Source organism: Oryza brachyantha, chromosome 7, assembly GCF_000231095.2.
Source record: "Oryza brachyantha chromosome 7, ObraRS2, whole genome shotgun sequence".
NCBI lineage: Eukaryota > Viridiplantae > Streptophyta > Magnoliopsida > Poales > Poaceae > Oryza > Oryza brachyantha.
Window position 1 is genome coordinate 19,409,253 of NC_023169.2, and position 15,849 is coordinate 19,425,101.

At 43.6% G+C, this 15,849-nt stretch overlaps 3 protein-coding genes across 3 annotated transcripts; 2 read left to right on the forward strand and 1 right to left on the reverse strand.

Moving 5' to 3' along the window:
* Positions 1 to 200: 200 nt before the first annotated feature.
* Positions 201 to 4,830, reverse strand: LOC102703704 (protein NETWORKED 2D-like). The gene is made up of 3 exons (XM_015839293.2): positions 4,797 to 4,830; positions 4,426 to 4,708; positions 201 to 4,302 (listed from the first exon to the last, which is right to left on the reverse strand). The coding sequence occupies exons 2-3, from the start codon at positions 4,517 to 4,519 to the stop codon at positions 713 to 715; spliced, it is 3,684 nt and encodes a 1,227-aa protein (XP_015694779.2). The 5' UTR covers positions 4,520 to 4,708; positions 4,797 to 4,830; the 3' UTR covers positions 201 to 712.
* Positions 4,831 to 7,198: 2,368 nt separating this feature from the next.
* Positions 7,199 to 9,637, forward strand: LOC102703988. The gene is made up of 5 exons (XM_040526136.1): positions 7,199 to 7,581; positions 7,974 to 8,031; positions 8,137 to 8,254; positions 8,371 to 8,488; positions 8,901 to 9,637. Exons 1-5 carry the CDS (start codon positions 7,222 to 7,224, stop codon positions 8,934 to 8,936), a joined length of 690 nt encoding a protein of 229 aa, XP_040382070.1. The 5' UTR covers positions 7,199 to 7,221; the 3' UTR covers positions 8,937 to 9,637.
* Positions 9,638 to 10,473: 836 nt separating this feature from the next.
* On the forward strand, positions 10,474 to 15,828 carry LOC102704265 (2-oxoglutarate dehydrogenase, mitochondrial-like). The gene is made up of 9 exons (XM_006658120.3): positions 10,474 to 10,877; positions 10,946 to 12,494; positions 12,705 to 12,931; positions 13,028 to 13,360; positions 13,682 to 13,928; positions 14,240 to 14,368; positions 14,461 to 14,676; positions 14,756 to 14,879; positions 15,372 to 15,828. The coding sequence occupies exons 2-9, from the start codon at positions 10,965 to 10,967 to the stop codon at positions 15,605 to 15,607; spliced, it is 3,042 nt and encodes a 1,013-aa protein (XP_006658183.2). The 5' UTR covers positions 10,474 to 10,877; positions 10,946 to 10,964; the 3' UTR covers positions 15,608 to 15,828.
* The last annotated feature ends 21 nt before the right edge of the window (positions 15,829 to 15,849 follow it).

Consider the following 15,849-nt stretch of genomic DNA (forward strand, 5'->3'; position numbering starts at 1 on the left):
GACCATAAGGGTGGCAGCTGCTGGGTCTGCAATATAGAAAAGTAGTATCTTTGCATCTATGGCCCATTCATCTAAAGACGAACTAGGGGCATGCGTTCATCCTAATTACTTTACTCTACTCTTTAAAACGGGCACCACATCATCTAGCGCAAGAACTACATTTACAGCAAATAAATTGTTAAACGGATTAATATCCAATCTTGCATAAACATTTGGCAGGCACGCCACACCGCTAGCAGTGTGTATATACAGTGCATCTTTTTGAGTAACCAATGTAATGAACAAATTTAATGAAATAGCACACGGTTGCATACAGATCGCCAAAATGGCAAAGCGTGCTGCATGCTACAGCCTAGCCTAAGATGGCCGGAACTAGCTCTTCATGGATCTCCTTTCGAATGATTTAAAGCAGACTATACATGATACATCCAACAAAATAAAAACCCTTGTACTCCTCTAAGAAACCATATTTTTTAACGCTAGACTACTTTTGTTTACAATACATCAAATGCCAATAAGTTTGACTCCAAAGTAATACGGAGTAGTAACAAACCTAAGTGCTCCTTCATGCACCCTGTGTAATAAGCTGGGTGACTCCACGAAACCGAAGTTCGCATGGTTACTATATTTATACTGAAGTGCAGCGTCTACCAAAGTTAAGCTATTGAAATGAACTCAGGAGTGCTCACAGCAAAAAAGAAGCATGCGCACCTCACAGGTCGCTGAACTGTTTCTGCAGCGTAGGATTTATGCAGGCAAATATTGATTTCTTCTTTGGTTTTGCGCCAAATAGGAAGTTCCGCAATGGCACTCTTGTTCTAGTTGGGAAATGCTTGAATTGGCTGTTGTAGCTGCTGCTTTCTGCCTCTACCAAAGATGACCGCCTGGATGAAAGATCAAAGCTCTCATTCAGCCTTTGCAAGCCATCATTGACCTTGCCTTCGAGTTCCCTCATGCGCTTCAGTGCTGCCTGTAACTCTCTCTCGATCTTAACACTAGACTGTTGCATGTTCAGTACCTCCCCTTGAAACTTGGCTGCTTCATATGGTGTAAACTTGCCACCATCAGTCTCTGGGCTAGCACGCAAGGCTTCAGCTATATCCTCTTGAAATTTGCAAAGATACCTGGTTTTAAGCTGCAGTTCTTGATCAAGAAGTGCATTCTGTTCAAACCACACATCCAGTTCAGTTTTGAGCTCTCTCAAGTTCTTTTCAGCAGGATCAGGCTCGGCTGCAGTATCAGGTTCTCCTGTCTTCTTATCTTCAAAGTTCCCCAATCCCTTCTGTAGCTCCTGATATTTGCTGTAAAATTCCTGCATGTGGTGGCAAGCCATGCTAAACCTTACCAAGAACTGCAGGTTTTCCTCAACCAGAGCATCAATGTCAGATCTAAATTTCGCCTCGAATGGTGAAGCATTCTCCAGTGCACTAGTGTGGCTTAAATTAGTTCCATCCAGCACTGAAATTTCAGTGTCCAAAGGGTGCTTTGTTCCATTAAGACCCATTTTACTATGCGTCGGTGGCATATCTGAAGGATCCAGGAGATCCCTTAGGGACTGGATTTCAACATATTTCATGGAATTTGCATTCCTCAACTCCCTTATTACTACCTTTGTTTCTTCGAGATGTTGCTGATTTTTCTTTTCCAATTCAGAAAGCCTTCTCTTTGTTTCTTTATAGTTCCAGAGAAGTAAAGTGTAGTTGTCTAGTAATATTGCTTCTCTACCTTCAATCTCATCAAGAAGAAACTCCTGCCAGCTAGGTGCATTTCCTTCTGCAACCAAACTGGAATCGCGTGGTGTGTGGTTTTTCCTTTCCTGATTCTGGTTCTTCTGTGGGCCATAATCTTGTACCTTTTCTTCTTTTCTATCAATATATATGTGGCAAAGCTTTTGCCCTACCTTCAAACTGGAGTTGACGCACCAATTCCTGCTTCCAGGCTCGCTCAAAGTACTTGCTGCTCCTGCAAGTTCTTTGCCTTTCGAATTCCTCTTCTCTAGCTCCCCATGAGAAATTTTACTAACGGTATGTTCTGATTTTGTTGTTACTTCTGGTACTTCCTGATACTCGCTTGAGGAATGTGCATCCACAATTACACTAGTCCTCAAATCATGTGTGCTGTTCTTATTCTCTAATGAAGTGCAACCACCTTCCTCAGATGAATCAACTTTGCTGTCTCCATGCAAACTTTTATTAGTTTCTGGGGCAATTAGCCAACCATCTTCTTCTGGCAATCCTCCAACATATACTGCTTCATCAGCATGACAAAAGTCCAGTCCCATATCTGCATCACTGAAGCACCTATGAGGAGCTTCTGGTAATGCGATTTCTTCAGCGGTGTTTTCATCATTCAAACTATCTAGGTTTGCAGAACCAACCAAATTAACATGTCCAGGTGTTTTTAGTGATTTGCCATATCCAAGTCCTCCCTCCTGGATAAAGGAGTTCCCAGTAATAGAATTCTCATCGCCACCAATCTCCAAGCCTTGTATTTCATTGCTGTCACCAAACGAATTCACAGCAACAGCCACTGATGGCTCATTTTCATCGAAGTCACATTTATTGGTTAAAATCTCTGAGTGTAGGAGGTGAGTATGACTGATTGCTGTCGGTGGACATTCACCTTTCAAATATTTCCCTTGAGCAGAGTTGTCAACAACATCATTTCCTGCGTCTCTATGTTTCTTTGTACCGCTTGATGAGCTACAATGTATTTCTTTCGTTGAGCAATCTATTTTTCCTTCAATTTCTTTGCTCGGAATGACAATTTGACTGCTATTGCCAGCTAATATTGACCCTTTATCCCTCAAGTCTTCTTGGATTAAGCAAATCCCAGTTGGAAAGTTCTCCTCGTTGTTCTTTGTACAATCAACGATGCTATCAGTACCATTTAATGAATCATGACCATTGACTTTTGAGGCATCTTCATTTATAAACCTATCTCTGAGAAAATTATCATCTTTAGTTGGTACCTCCATGTCCCTGAGTTCTTCCCGTTGCATTGAGGTGCTTATATCTTCTGAGGGTGTTTCCAATTCCACATTATTTTCAGCTGCAGCAGACAAACTAGTCTGGTCTTTGGGGCCAATACATCCAATTGCATTTGAAATATTAGTGACGCAGCTAACAACTTCAGAAAATGCAGTGCTGACAAGAACTTCTTCCTCAATGACAACTCTTTCAAGAGCCCTGACTCTGTTCAACTCATATTCTGCTAGCTTGAGATGTTCACCTAAGTCACTTGGATCATCTCGAAGTGCCATCTCATCTTGTAAATCATCTAATATATCTTTAAGGCTATCATTATCTTCCTTCAGGTGCTTGGTTTGTGCAGACTGCTTCGCGAATTTCAGCTCCAAGTTCACAACCCTATCAACAAGCTCATCAACTTTCTCTGCCATCTCCTCCACAATGGATTCAGAATCGCGCTCAAAAAAACTTTCAATTTTCTCATAGATAGGCTGCAGCTCGAGTATTGCCTGAGTATTAGGATAAATTCTATTTTGCACTGTCATGTTTGTTGTGCCAGCTTCCCCAGCTTCTCTATTAGATGGGTTAACGATAATGTCCATAGCATACAACCTTTCTCGGAGATGGCTTATTTTTTCAGACTCCCCTGCTGCAGTCCTGACTAACTCCTCAAATTTTTTGATAAGCTTAGCTACTGTACCCTGACAGGATCTAAGAGCAGTAATGGCCATCAAGGCACGGGCTTCATCATCCTCAATGGATGCGTGTGCATCAAACTCATTTTGGATGCGACATATTTCGTCCTGCGTATCTGCAATCTGCTTCTCAATCTCCCAATACTTAGCAATCCCAGTCTCGTAAGAGCTTTTAACGAATTCTTTCTCAGTTTGCAGGACAAGGATAGCCTTTTGAAGTGTGCTGATCTCTTCCTGTGCGTTCTGTTTGGTCATGTGAGGAGCACAGGCATCGGTGTTCCTGGCAGACGGGTCTCGTCCTTTTCTCTTCAAAATCTCTTGTACGGTCGAGTTGTGTATTCTGCGGGAGTCGATGGGTGTGACGGCTTTGGGGAAATCAGCATCCTCCTCCTCTTCTTCTTGTAATAAGGCATATTGTACCTGTTCAGGGCATGCAGTAGCAATGGTGTGGTTGGCCTTATGCAGCTCCTTGGATAAGTGGTCGTAGCGTTCGACGAGAGCTCTGTAAGCCCTGTAAACTTGTTCCACATGGTTGATCACCTCTGGCCTGCTGCGGTAGTACATCTCGGCTCTCTTGCCAAATGTATCAGCTTCCTCTCCGAGGAGCTTGAGCATGATCTTGACTCTGGTTTCCATCTCTGCGCCCGCAAAAGAAAAAAAAACAATCTCATATAGTGCAGTGGTGTTGGTGTTGGGATAAAATCGGTCCAATAAGAATTTGGGATTTGAGATTGGAAGGCAGAAGCATCGAGGCCTAGTACCTTGGAGGTTGGCATCGAGCCATTTGGACTGCGTGGTGCGGATGTGGCTCGCCCACCACCACGAGTAGGCATTGCTTGCCGCCCGCTGCAGCATGAGCAGCTGCTATGCTATGCTACAAATCCAGTACACAACACAAGACGGATCACGGATTGGATAGATCTTGCTGCTTTCTTCTTTACAACTAAATTCGATTGGAGGTGGGAGGGGTCGCTTATACTAATTTCTTCTTTGAATCAAAGCTGAAATCGAAGCAGTTAGTGGCGGCGATCTGACCCGGAACATCTATCTCATCAACAAAAGAAAAGAGGATCAAGAGGGGAAAGTTGCGGGGAATGGCGGCGCGTGCCCGGTGCCAGAGTCCAGACCTCACCTGAGAAGGAGGAGGAGGAGGAGACGCGAACGCACGTCGTGATTTGGTTGACAATGGCAAAAGCCCAGCAGCCTGCGGCTCCCTGTCAACCATGGCCCGCTGCCGACGACTTCTGTGTTCGTTTTAGCTCGATTTTTTCTTATTAATTTTATTTTTAAAAACATTTACAGAAATATATTTTCATTTAAAAATTATAAAACTAACATACCAGTGGGCCTGTTACGTAAAATACCCTCTAGGAGGGAGCGGTGGGTGAAGTGACAGATGTCGAGTGGTGGTGCTGGAGACGTTCATTGGGGTAGGGGGCTTTTTAACATGTGTAGTATAAAATTTTAATATGGTAAAACTGAAACTAAAAATATATAACTTTACGATAAATTTGTATGTCACATATCATGTTAAAATAGATAAACTGATAAATAAATCTTACAAAGTTTCAAATAGAATATTAATATACTTATAAAGAACATAGTTAGCTCTAAATTTTACTACACCACTGTCACCGCTAGTAAAAGGTACTATAATAATACTCTTTATCAAATAGGGTTGACAACGGAATGGTCGGGGCTGGGTTGGCCAAGAAGCCCTGGCCCCAACCTCGAAATTGCATTCGGGACGAATTTTTTCCCTGGCCTCGAATAGGGCCCCGCAAAACTAGTGCAAGTAGAGAGGATAGTAGAGAAGGAAGCACAAACCTACTGTTGGGTGAGGGCGACGGGGGAGATCGACGAGCAGTGCTGGCCAAGGTCGCACTCGTGCTCTTCCCGCAAGGGGTCGGCACTCAGGTACTAGCTCCCTCGAGATGACCTTGACGTGCTCATCTCCAACATCTCCGACAACGACGTGGACAACATCATCGAGGAGATCAACCAGTTCCAAGGCCTTGCCACTGCCATCCTCAAGCTATCATGCCTCCGCCTCTTTCTCTTCACTTCCTCACCGAACCACTTCCCAGGTGTTTTTCAACTTTGTCCTCTCTGGCGAGAGCCGAGAGGGGGTTCGTCGTGCTAGGAGTCCAGTCATCACCTAGGGACAAGCTTGCGCTGGGTAGCAGGGGAGATCAGCGAGCGGCGTCAGGACGACTTTCGCTGCACTGGGTCGGGTCACTGCCGTTGCATTGGTCCGCCGTCACCGAATCCGCCAATTGCATAGTGGATAGGGTTAGTAGTTTGGTTAGGTTATATACTAGCAGAGTTAGACATGAGTGGGCATTTTGGGCCTATAATATCTATATCTAAAGGCTGAACATACCCCAGAGCCTGCGGATGTGAACTCTCTCCCGTCCCCATCCTAGGCCAAAACCAGGGCCTACTCGTAGTGAGTCCAAAATAGACCCGCACCTTAAGGACGGGCCCCATCCGACCCTTTAGGGAGAATTGCCAACCTTATTAACAAGGAGATTTTGCAAATTTACTATTGGTTTTTCTAAATTGTAAGAATGTCACTAGAATGATAATTTTAGTGGTATTTTTGTAATTTTCTAATGATAACGGCAAATTTGCAATTATTCATATTATCAAAGGTGGTGTGGAGGAAGAAAAATATAGTATGACAAAAATAGCAACTAATAACTTGTTGATACCTCGTGCAGGAACACATTGCTAACATCATGAATGGTCAATGGTATATGTTGAAATAATATGAAAACAACATAAAGGACGATGATTTGACTTGCTTACGTATTAACATTAACATTAACGTCTAGTGATTTGTAGGTTCTGTGGTATGCTTGTATTATTGCCATGCTTTGCTCTACTTGTTTAATCATAGATTAAAGTTTACTGTTAACAATAATCTTTATTATAGATAGAATGCTATAATTTTCGTGCAGGTGGTTTTTCTAGTAGATACTTTACAAGTTATAAATTTATTTCAATATATAAATAAACTATCTTTTTATAAAAAAACTCTATACCTACGAATAAAAATTATATATAGTATTCCATCTGTTGTAAGATGTTTGAATTTTTTTATTGCAACGTTTGACCTTTTATAATATATATATATATTATAAAATAATTTTTTTTATTTGTCACGGAAATTTCGCAAATGAGAAGTTGTGTATGTACGATATACTGGAGTACTGTACTAGTACTAGGAGTCGGAAAATTCACTCAACGCAAAATTAAAAGGGAACCAATTGAGAAGAAAAAAAAGTTGGCGGAGCCGACTGCCGTATACTCCATCTGTTTATAACGTAATATTTTTAACCTTTTTTTATGTAATGTTTTGATCATTTGTTTTATTTAAAAAATTATAAAAATATTATTTATTTTGTTTGTGACTCAATAAAGAAACTTTAGCTTGCCGTTTTTTATATTTATACTAGTTTTTTTTAAAAAAACAAATGGTCAAAAGTTGAAAAAAAAAACAAAATCTTAGTACCGTGGTAGACCTGAGAAGAAAAAAAAAAAGGAAAAGAAAAATGGACGACCGCGATCTCGATTCCGCCGCGCTCTGGGCCGCCGTCGACTCGGCAGCCGCCGCCCAAGCCTCCCGCCGCGAGCGCCCGCTTCTCCCCAGGCCCCGCTGCCCGGAGGAGGACGACCATCGAGGAGGCGAGGTGCTGCAGCCCGCCCGTCCCTTCAAGGCCCCGCGACACCTGGCAACGCCGCCCCCGTCCTCTCCTCTGCAGATGATGCCCCAGTCCTCGCCCGACGCCGCCACGAGCCCGAGGCTCGTCGTCTTCGACAGCCCCCCGCCCCCTGCCTGCTTCGCCGCCCACGACCCCTTCCCCGCCGTCTCCGTTGCCAACTTCAGAAAGTACCAGGAGGCAGCCCTCTCGGTACGGTCCTGACACCATCGTTACCATCAGCTTCATCGTTTTCCTTGTACTTCCACCGTTCCAAAATAAAGAAATCTGGTGCTGGATGCGATAGTACTAATTCTTTATATTCTGAAACAAACAAACAAATGATTAATAAATATAAGTGAAACTGTATACTATTAATAAACAATAATTTTGTGTAAAATTTTACATGCTCATATCATTTTAAAAACAAATATTATAAAATAATTTATGATAAAAAAATCCAAAATCAAACTTAAAAGATCGGACTCTAAAATTTAAATTTTGGCATATGCTTAGTACAAAGTTGCTAAAACGATGAGAGTTGAGACACCTCTCGAAATTACTACTACTATTTACTAGCAACTAACGCTGGAGTGGTATTTCAGATTCTAGATAAAAGCGATTACACCTCCATCAGTGGGAATCCATACATAAAGAAATCAGGTCCCTTCACTCATACACTGTTGCTACCGTGGTCTGTGTGTGAATTGTGATCTTACTCCCTAACCCTAAACATCGTCGTCGTGCCAACTTCCTCTCTTTTTTCAGGCTGGAGAAAAATATCATGTTTCTTCAATATCTCTTTTGAAATCAAGGACCGCTCCATTGAGTTTGATGAAAACCGCAATGTCAAGCGTGCTGAGTTTCTCGTTCGAGCGTCTATGCAGTATATACACTTTCTTACAGAATATTATAAATCTTATTGTTTAAATTAAAGCTCACTACCCCTTGTTACTTGCATCATCAACTGTTGTTAACTCTTTCTTTCTGTTGTATTTAAAGAGGTGGCAGGTTTTCGGATGGTTGGGGTTCGTGTGATCGGCGCGAGAAAAAACTTAACAAACCTAACCATGATGTTCCTAGCACAGCTGAAACCAGGGCTAAGAACAAAGCTTGTCAGGTAAGGAGATAGTTGTCACTTTGTGTCAGTTAGGTAGTACTGTATTACTACTACAGAGTACCAGGAATTTCATGCCAGCATGTGTTATTCGATAAAGAAAGGATGCATTTAGAGATGTGTTACATGTGTAGATTAGAAATAAAGAGCTTGCTAATATTGGATATGGCGGGTAAGCATGATAGTTGACTGGTTATGTCGTGGGGTGCGTGGTGCTTTTATACCTTCTTTCGGGGCACTGACTTTTGCAATTTTAACGTAAATGTGAAATATCATGAGTTCATGACAATTGTGTACTCAGGTCAATCAATCCTTACATTACCCTGGGCCATTTCTATAGCTTATATATTTTACTTCACTAGATCAATCAAATATATTGGGAGTAACCTTTTGTTTCTGTAAACATATTTGGTAGGACCTTGTTGGTATCGGAAATAGCCGTCCAGGATGATACATTAAAGAACAGGTCTGGCTGATAATCTGCTATACCGAGGACTGAAACAGTGAGCAAAAAGCGTCGGCAGCTTCCCCCGATGGATATACCGCTAATTTTTATCTCCTGCAGCATCACACAACATTTTTCTCAGAATCTCCCGCTTTCATCCGAGCTTGGTTAACTAAACAATCATTAGGCGGGGTAAATACTTAACTCGTTCTTTTGGTGAGGGCATAAGAACTTGGGTTCCAGTGTTGCCGTTGGAAATACTCAAATGCATGCTTTACGTCATTGCACCAGATGAATCTTTTCTAACAAAGTGAAGTGCTGTGGCAGGATTAGAGCATCTGGAGAAGTCTAGTCAAATGGTATTATGAGTAGGCAGAAAAAAAATAGCCATATTTTTATGCACTTAAAGAGATTAGTTAAATCACACTATCCATAGTTTTTTTTTTTTATCCTAACAGTTAGAAATAGAGAGTGACGTGGAGGATGGCTAGCTAGTTTGGCTGGCAAACCAGCCCGTTTGGTTTGTGGGATGACTAGCCAAGCCTAATGGTTAGCCTTGTGGAGTGTATTTTGTTTAGCCGCCTTAGTTAAAAAAATCTTGGAGTGCTTATCTCTCACAGATTCCCTTGGTATATACTCCTCTCCCTTATTATGTACTCGGTCTGTCTGTCCTTAAATATTTAACGTTGTTGAATTTTTTATATACGTTTGACTCATTTTATTTAAAAAAATTATATCATTATTAATTATTTTTATATCGAAACTCACTTATTAATAAATATACCTTTATGCATATATATCCCCTCCGTCCCAAAAAAGGTAACCTTTCGGTTTATATTTTATAATAAAAATAAAAATATTAATCATAATTTTTTAAATAAGACGAAGAGTTAAATACTGTATCTAAAAACTGAAAAATTGATTTGCTATGGGATGGAGGGAGTATAGCTTTACATATTTTACAAAACAAATTAAGAGTGAAGTGCACTAGCGGTCTCTAAACTTGTATGCATGTGTCATCTAGGTTCCTGAAATCTCAAAATGCATTTTTAGGTCTCCGAACTTGTCTAGGGGTGTCATATAGGTCCAAATGGGCTTCGACCCGCTCCATCCGCTGACGTGGCATGCCACGGTGGCGTCTACGAGAAGAGAGAAAAGAATAAGGAGGAGAGAGATAAACTGACATGTGGGACCCACGTGGCACCATCAACACGTAGGCGCCACTGTGGCATGCTACGTCAGCGGATGGAGCGAGTTAGAGCTCGTTTGGACCTATATGACACCCCGGACAAGTTCGGGGATTCAAAAATACATTTTGAGAGTTTATGGACCTAGATGACACATGCATATAAGTTTAAGGATCATTGGTACATTTCACTCATAAATTAAATAGGACGATAGTTGAACATATATAAAAAATCAATAGCGTTAAACATTTAGTGACCGAGACGGAGAGACCGTGGGTAAAAGTGATTATTTTGAAGAACAATAATACGGTACTAGTAACAGATAGGTAGATGGTGATAGGTTAGGAAATTAGGCGAGTACTCCAATCCATTTGTATGGGTGGGTTGGGCCGATGGAAGAAGGCCCGAAAGCGGGGCCCAAGAGCCCGATCCTGCATGAAGTGTGGAGCCGCCGCCACGCGCCCCGCACAGCCGAGCCGAAACCTAGGCCACGACACGACGATGGCTTTGAACTAGGGCGGTGGGGCCATTCGTCTCCCTTTTTCGTGCTTGCGCTGCGCAACAGGGGGAGACGAAAGACTCTCCCTGCACTGCACCCTCCCCCAAGTCGAAGAAAGAGAGAGAGGATTTCATTCGATTCCATTCCCTTCCTCCTCTTGTTCGACTTGGCCTTCCTTCCTCTTCCTTGTCCTCTCTTCCTCCTCCAGCTCGATCGATCTAGGTCCACGAGAAGAGAAGAGGCCGTTTGATTCGCCGCCAGGTAAGAAGGCGTCTTCTTCTTCTTCCAGGCTCCGTACTGAATGCTGATTCGATTCGATTCGATTCCAGGGCTCAGGCATTTGACCCGATGGCGTGGCTCCGCGCCGCCTCCGGCCTCGCCCGCCACGCCCTGCGCCGCCGCGCCCTCCTCACCCGCGCCCCGCCGCCCGCCGCCCGCTGCTTCCATTCCGCGCGGCCGGCCTGGAGGTCCTCCGCCCCCTCGCCCCGCGCCGTCCCGCTCTCCAGGCTTACCGACAGCTTCCTCGACGGAACCAGCAGCGTCTACCTCGAGGAGCTCCAGCGCGCCTGGGAGGCCGACCCCTCCTCCGTCGATGAATCCTGGGACAACTTCTTCCGCAACTTCCTCGGCCAGGCCGCTCCCTCCGCCGGCCTCTCCGGCCAGACCATCCAGGAGAGCATGCAGCTTCTCCTCCTCGTCCGGGCCTACCAGGTTAACGGCCACATGAAGGCCAAACTCGACCCACTCCGCCTCGACGACCGCTCCGTACCGGAGGACCTCGACCTCTCCCTCTACGGCTTCACTGACGCTGACCTCGACCGCGAGTTCTTCCTCGGCGTTTGGAGGATGGCCGGTTTCCTCTCCGAGAATCGCCCCGTCCTCACCCTCCGTGAGATCCTCAGCAAGCTCGAGCAGGCCTACTGCGGCCCCATCGGCTACGAGTACATGCACATCCCTGACAGGGACAAGTGTAACTGGCTCAGGGACAAGATCGAGACCGCCAAGCCCAAGGAGTACCACAAGGACCGCCGCCTCGTCATGCTGGACAGGCTCATCTGGAGCACCCAGTTTGAGAACTTCCTCGCCACCAAGTGGGCCACTGCCAAGCGCTTTGGCCTCGAGGGCGGCGAGACCCTCATCCCTGGCATGAAAGAGATGTTCGACAGGGCTGCCGACCTTGGTGTCGAGAACATTGTCATCGGCATGCCACACAGGGGAAGGCTTAATGTGCTTGGCAATGTTGTCCGCAAACCCTTGTCTCAGATTTTCAGTGAGTTCACCGGCGGGACTAGGCCCGTTGAAGGTGAGGATGGCCTCTACACTGGAACCGGCGATGTCAAGTACCATCTGGGTACCTCCTATGACAGACCCACTCGAGGTGGAAAGAGGATCCACCTATCGTTGGTTGCAAACCCCAGTCACCTGGAGGCCGTAGATCCTGTTGTGATTGGCAAGACGCGGGCAAAGCAATTTTACTCCAATGATCTTGACAGGACAAAGAACATGGGCATTCTGATTCATGGAGATGGTAGCTTTGCTGGGCAGGGTGTTGTTTATGAGACACTTCATTTAAGTGCCCTTCCAAACTACACAACTGGAGGGACCATCCACATCGTTGTCAATAACCAAGTTGCCTTCACAACAGATCCAAGAGCTGGCAGGTCTTCGCAATATTGTACAGATGTTGCCAAAGCCTTGAACGCTCCTATATTCCATGTAAATGGTGATGATCTGGAGGCAGTTGTACGTGTATGTGAGCTTGCAGCTGAGTGGCGCCAGACTTTTCACTCTGACGTGGTAGTCGATCTGATTTGTTATCGACGATTTGGACATAATGAAATTGATGAGCCCTCTTTCACACAGCCAAAGATGTATCAGGTGATCCTCTTTCTACTGATTTTGATTATTAGTTTATGAAAAGCTGATAATTTTTTCATGTAGGTTGCACTCGCCCATTGCCTTTTACCTTCACCTTCATTGCTTTCATGTTCAATTGCTGTCCATGTGATTATTACTTTTGCTGTTTTGCTAGTCTATGTGCCTTGCTTTCCTATTGGACTGCCCCTGATGAAACTTTTCCTGTGGCAGGTTATTAAGAACCATCCTAGTTCATTAAAGCTTTATGAACAGAAACTTCTAGGAACAGGTGAAGTCTCAAAAGAAGACGTTCAGAGGATCCACGAGAAAGTCAACAGAATCCTGAATGAAGAGTTTACAAAAAGCAAAGATTATGTTCCCAATAAGAGGGACTGGCTTTCGGCTTATTGGACTGGCTTTAAATCTCCTGAGCAAATTTCGCGTGTCCGCAACACTGGGTAACTGCGTCCTTTATAGTTTAAACTGATCATCTCTTTATAATTTATTCCTTTGACAAATACCATCTATTATCATTGAGAATGCCTTTCCTGCAGGGTTAACCCAGAGGTGCTGAAACGTGTTGGACAAGCAATTACTACTTTACCTGAAGATTTCAAGCCCCACAGGGCAGTGAAAAAGATTTTTGAGCAGCGTGCATCAATGATTGAGAGTGGCGAAGGAATTGATTGGGCTGTTGCTGAAGCTCTTGCCTTTGCAACACTCATCGTGGAGGGTAACCATGTTAGGCTGAGTGGACAGGATGTGGAAAGAGGAACTTTTAGCCATCGGCATGCAGTTCTGCATGACCAGGAAAATGGGTGGAAATACTGCCCACTCGACCATGTTGTGATGAATCAAAATGATGAACTGTTTACTGTTAGCAACAGGTAATTATGTTTTTTAATTCACAAGTCATCTAATCTATCGAATGTACTTTTCTGTAGGCGTTAAATTTGGATAGAATGCCATTTGTCTATTTCCAGTGCTTAAACAATGCTTTATTATTGAGTTCTTCATTTTTTATGACCCAGCTTTGGGGAAACATCGGTATTATTACCATCAAGATTCTTTTATTCCATTTATGCATCATTTATTTATTTTTGCTTGGTCAACTTGATACTCCAGCTATGCACATTTTCAGATATCTGTTGTTTCTATAGACGTCAGTTAAATGAGTGAATTTTGTTTGACATTTTGTTTTATTGCAGTTCACTTTCAGAATTTGCTGTTCTTGGTTTTGAAATGGGTTACTCCATGGAGAATCCTAATTCACTAGTGCTCTGGGAAGCTCAGTTTGGTGACTTTTCCAATGGTGCACAAGTGATGTTTGATCAGTTTTTGAGTAGTGGGGAGGCAAAATGGCTGCGTCAAACTGGCCTTGTTGTTCTGCTGCCTCATGGTTATGATGGCCAAGGACCGGAGCATTCCAGCGCCCGTTTGGAGCGCTTTCTTCAGGTACTTAGTTGCAGCAAACTCTGTGTGTGTGTGTGTGTGTGTGTGTGAGAGAGAGAGAGAGAGAGAGAGAGAGAGAGAGAGAGAGAGAGAGAGTCAGTTAGCCCAAAGCCCATGCAATCACAAGAAGGTTTTTGTTTATCTAAACCACTAGAGAACATCAGCACAAAGATGGGATTCCAAATTTACAAGGCATAAATTTATATATACTTGAGATAGTGTAACTACAGTGATGGTTGAGCTTTCTTGCAGTCTCACGACTTCTGGTTGAATGGTATGTATATGGCTCACATGAGATTGTAAATTCTGTCCAGATGAGTGATGATAATCCTTTTGTCATACCTGAGATGGAACCAACACTCCGCAAGCAGATCCAGGAGTGTAATTGGCAAGTTGTGAACGTGACAACGCCTGCAAACTATTTCCATGTGTTGCGCCGTCAGGTTTGTCGATCACTCTGTCTTCAGTATGCTTTAGTGATGCTAGCATGCAAACCACATGTATAAGTTTTCATCTGTTGTTCTGGGTGCATTAGATACATAGAGAATTCCGGAAGCCCCTCATTGTAATGGCCCCAAAGAACCTACTTCGGCACAAGGATTGCAAGTCAAATCTCTCTGAGTTTGATGATGTTGAAGGCCATCCAGGATTTGATAAGCAAGGAACACGTTTCAAGCGGTTGATAAAGGACCGTAATGATCACAAGCAAGTCGAGGAGGGTATCACCCGCCTTGTGTTATGTTCTGGGAAGGTACATTTGACCTTTTGAAATATGAACAAATTACTAGTTCAATACAAATGTACACTGTTATTAAATTACCATTTTGCAGGTGTACTATGAGCTTGATGAAGAAAGGAAGAAGACTGAGCGCAGTGATGTTGCAATTTGCAGAGTTGAACAACTCTGTCCGTTCCCGTATGACCTTATCCAGAGAGAGCTAAAAAGATATCCAAGTATGAATGCTTTTCCATCACTTGTATGAATGCATGCATCATGACTTGCCATTTCGACCAGCAGTTTCTGGACTTCTTTTGGGTCCTCCCAGAAACTAATGTTGGTAACCTAAACAGCATTTCAAATATTCTTATGCTGTAGTAATATGCATGCCTTACTATATGCTTTGGTATTCCTGCACCTATTATTTTGTTTTTCACTTCATATTCTACACATTATCTGAGTAGTGAGAGTACATTTTTTGCCGGAAAACATTCACTGCATGTCCTCCACATGGCTGAGGACAGTATGAGCACCAGTTAACCAGTACCACTGGCTGGTATTATTCCTTGCTGATTAGTGGTGGTAGCTAGCCTCCACCAATGCACTGTTCCGTCAACTAGCAGTTGTTGCTTCCCAAACTGTTGCAAATGTATGTATTGTTCTGTGCTACCACATCTTTAGTTGCTGAACAATTGTGATTATCATGTTTGCTCTATCTTAATTTGTAGATGCGGAGATCGTGTGGTGCCAAGAGGAGCCCATGAATATGGGTGCATATAGTTACATCTCTCCTCGCCTGTACGCCTCTATGAAGACACTTGGGCGTGGTTCATTCGATGACATCAAGTATGTGGGCAGGGCGCCTTCAGCTGCGACAGCTACTGGCTTCCTGTCGGTTCATGTGCAGGAGCAGACAGAGCTGGTAAAGAAAGCACTGCAGGCAGAGCCTATCAAGTTCCCCTGATAGGGTGCAAGTGTGTGCGAGCTCAACTCCTCCATCCAGCGATTCTTTAATTACACACATACAACCATCTTAAAAGGTTTGCTATGTACAAGCTGTTGTCCATCTAGCTTGTTTGAGGCGATTCGATTTAAATGTCATGAATAATGCACTCTTTGAACCTTCTTACTGTTGAGGAGGTGAGACCTAATTCGACGTGAGCAACAATTTTTGCAAGATAGTCATAGAAGCTTCATAGTGAAACC

Coding starts and splice junctions, on each gene's coding strand:
- LOC102703704 (XM_015839293.2), bottom strand. CDS start 4,519: ATGCTGCAGCGGGCGGCAAGCAATGCCTACTCGTGGTGGTGGGCGAGC. Junction 4,303..4,425: donor GCTCGATGCCAACCTCCAAG/GTACTAGGCCTC, acceptor TTGCGGGCGCAG/AGATGGAAACCAGAGTCAAG.
- LOC102703988 (XM_040526136.1), top strand. CDS start 7,222: ATGGACGACCGCGATCTCGATTCCGCCGCGCTCTGGGCCGCCGTCGAC. Junction 7,582..7,973: donor ACCAGGAGGCAGCCCTCTCG/GTACGGTCCTGA, acceptor GTGGTATTTCAG/ATTCTAGATAAAAGCGATTA. Junction 8,255..8,370: donor CTCGTTCGAGCGTCTATGCA/GTATATACACTT, acceptor TTGTATTTAAAG/AGGTGGCAGGTTTTCGGATG.
- LOC102704265 (XM_006658120.3), top strand. CDS start 10,965: ATGGCGTGGCTCCGCGCCGCCTCCGGCCTCGCCCGCCACGCCCTGCGC. Junction 12,495..12,704: donor CACAGCCAAAGATGTATCAG/GTGATCCTCTTT, acceptor TTCCTGTGGCAG/GTTATTAAGAACCATCCTAG. Junction 13,929..14,239: donor GTTTGGAGCGCTTTCTTCAG/GTACTTAGTTGC, acceptor AATTCTGTCCAG/ATGAGTGATGATAATCCTTT.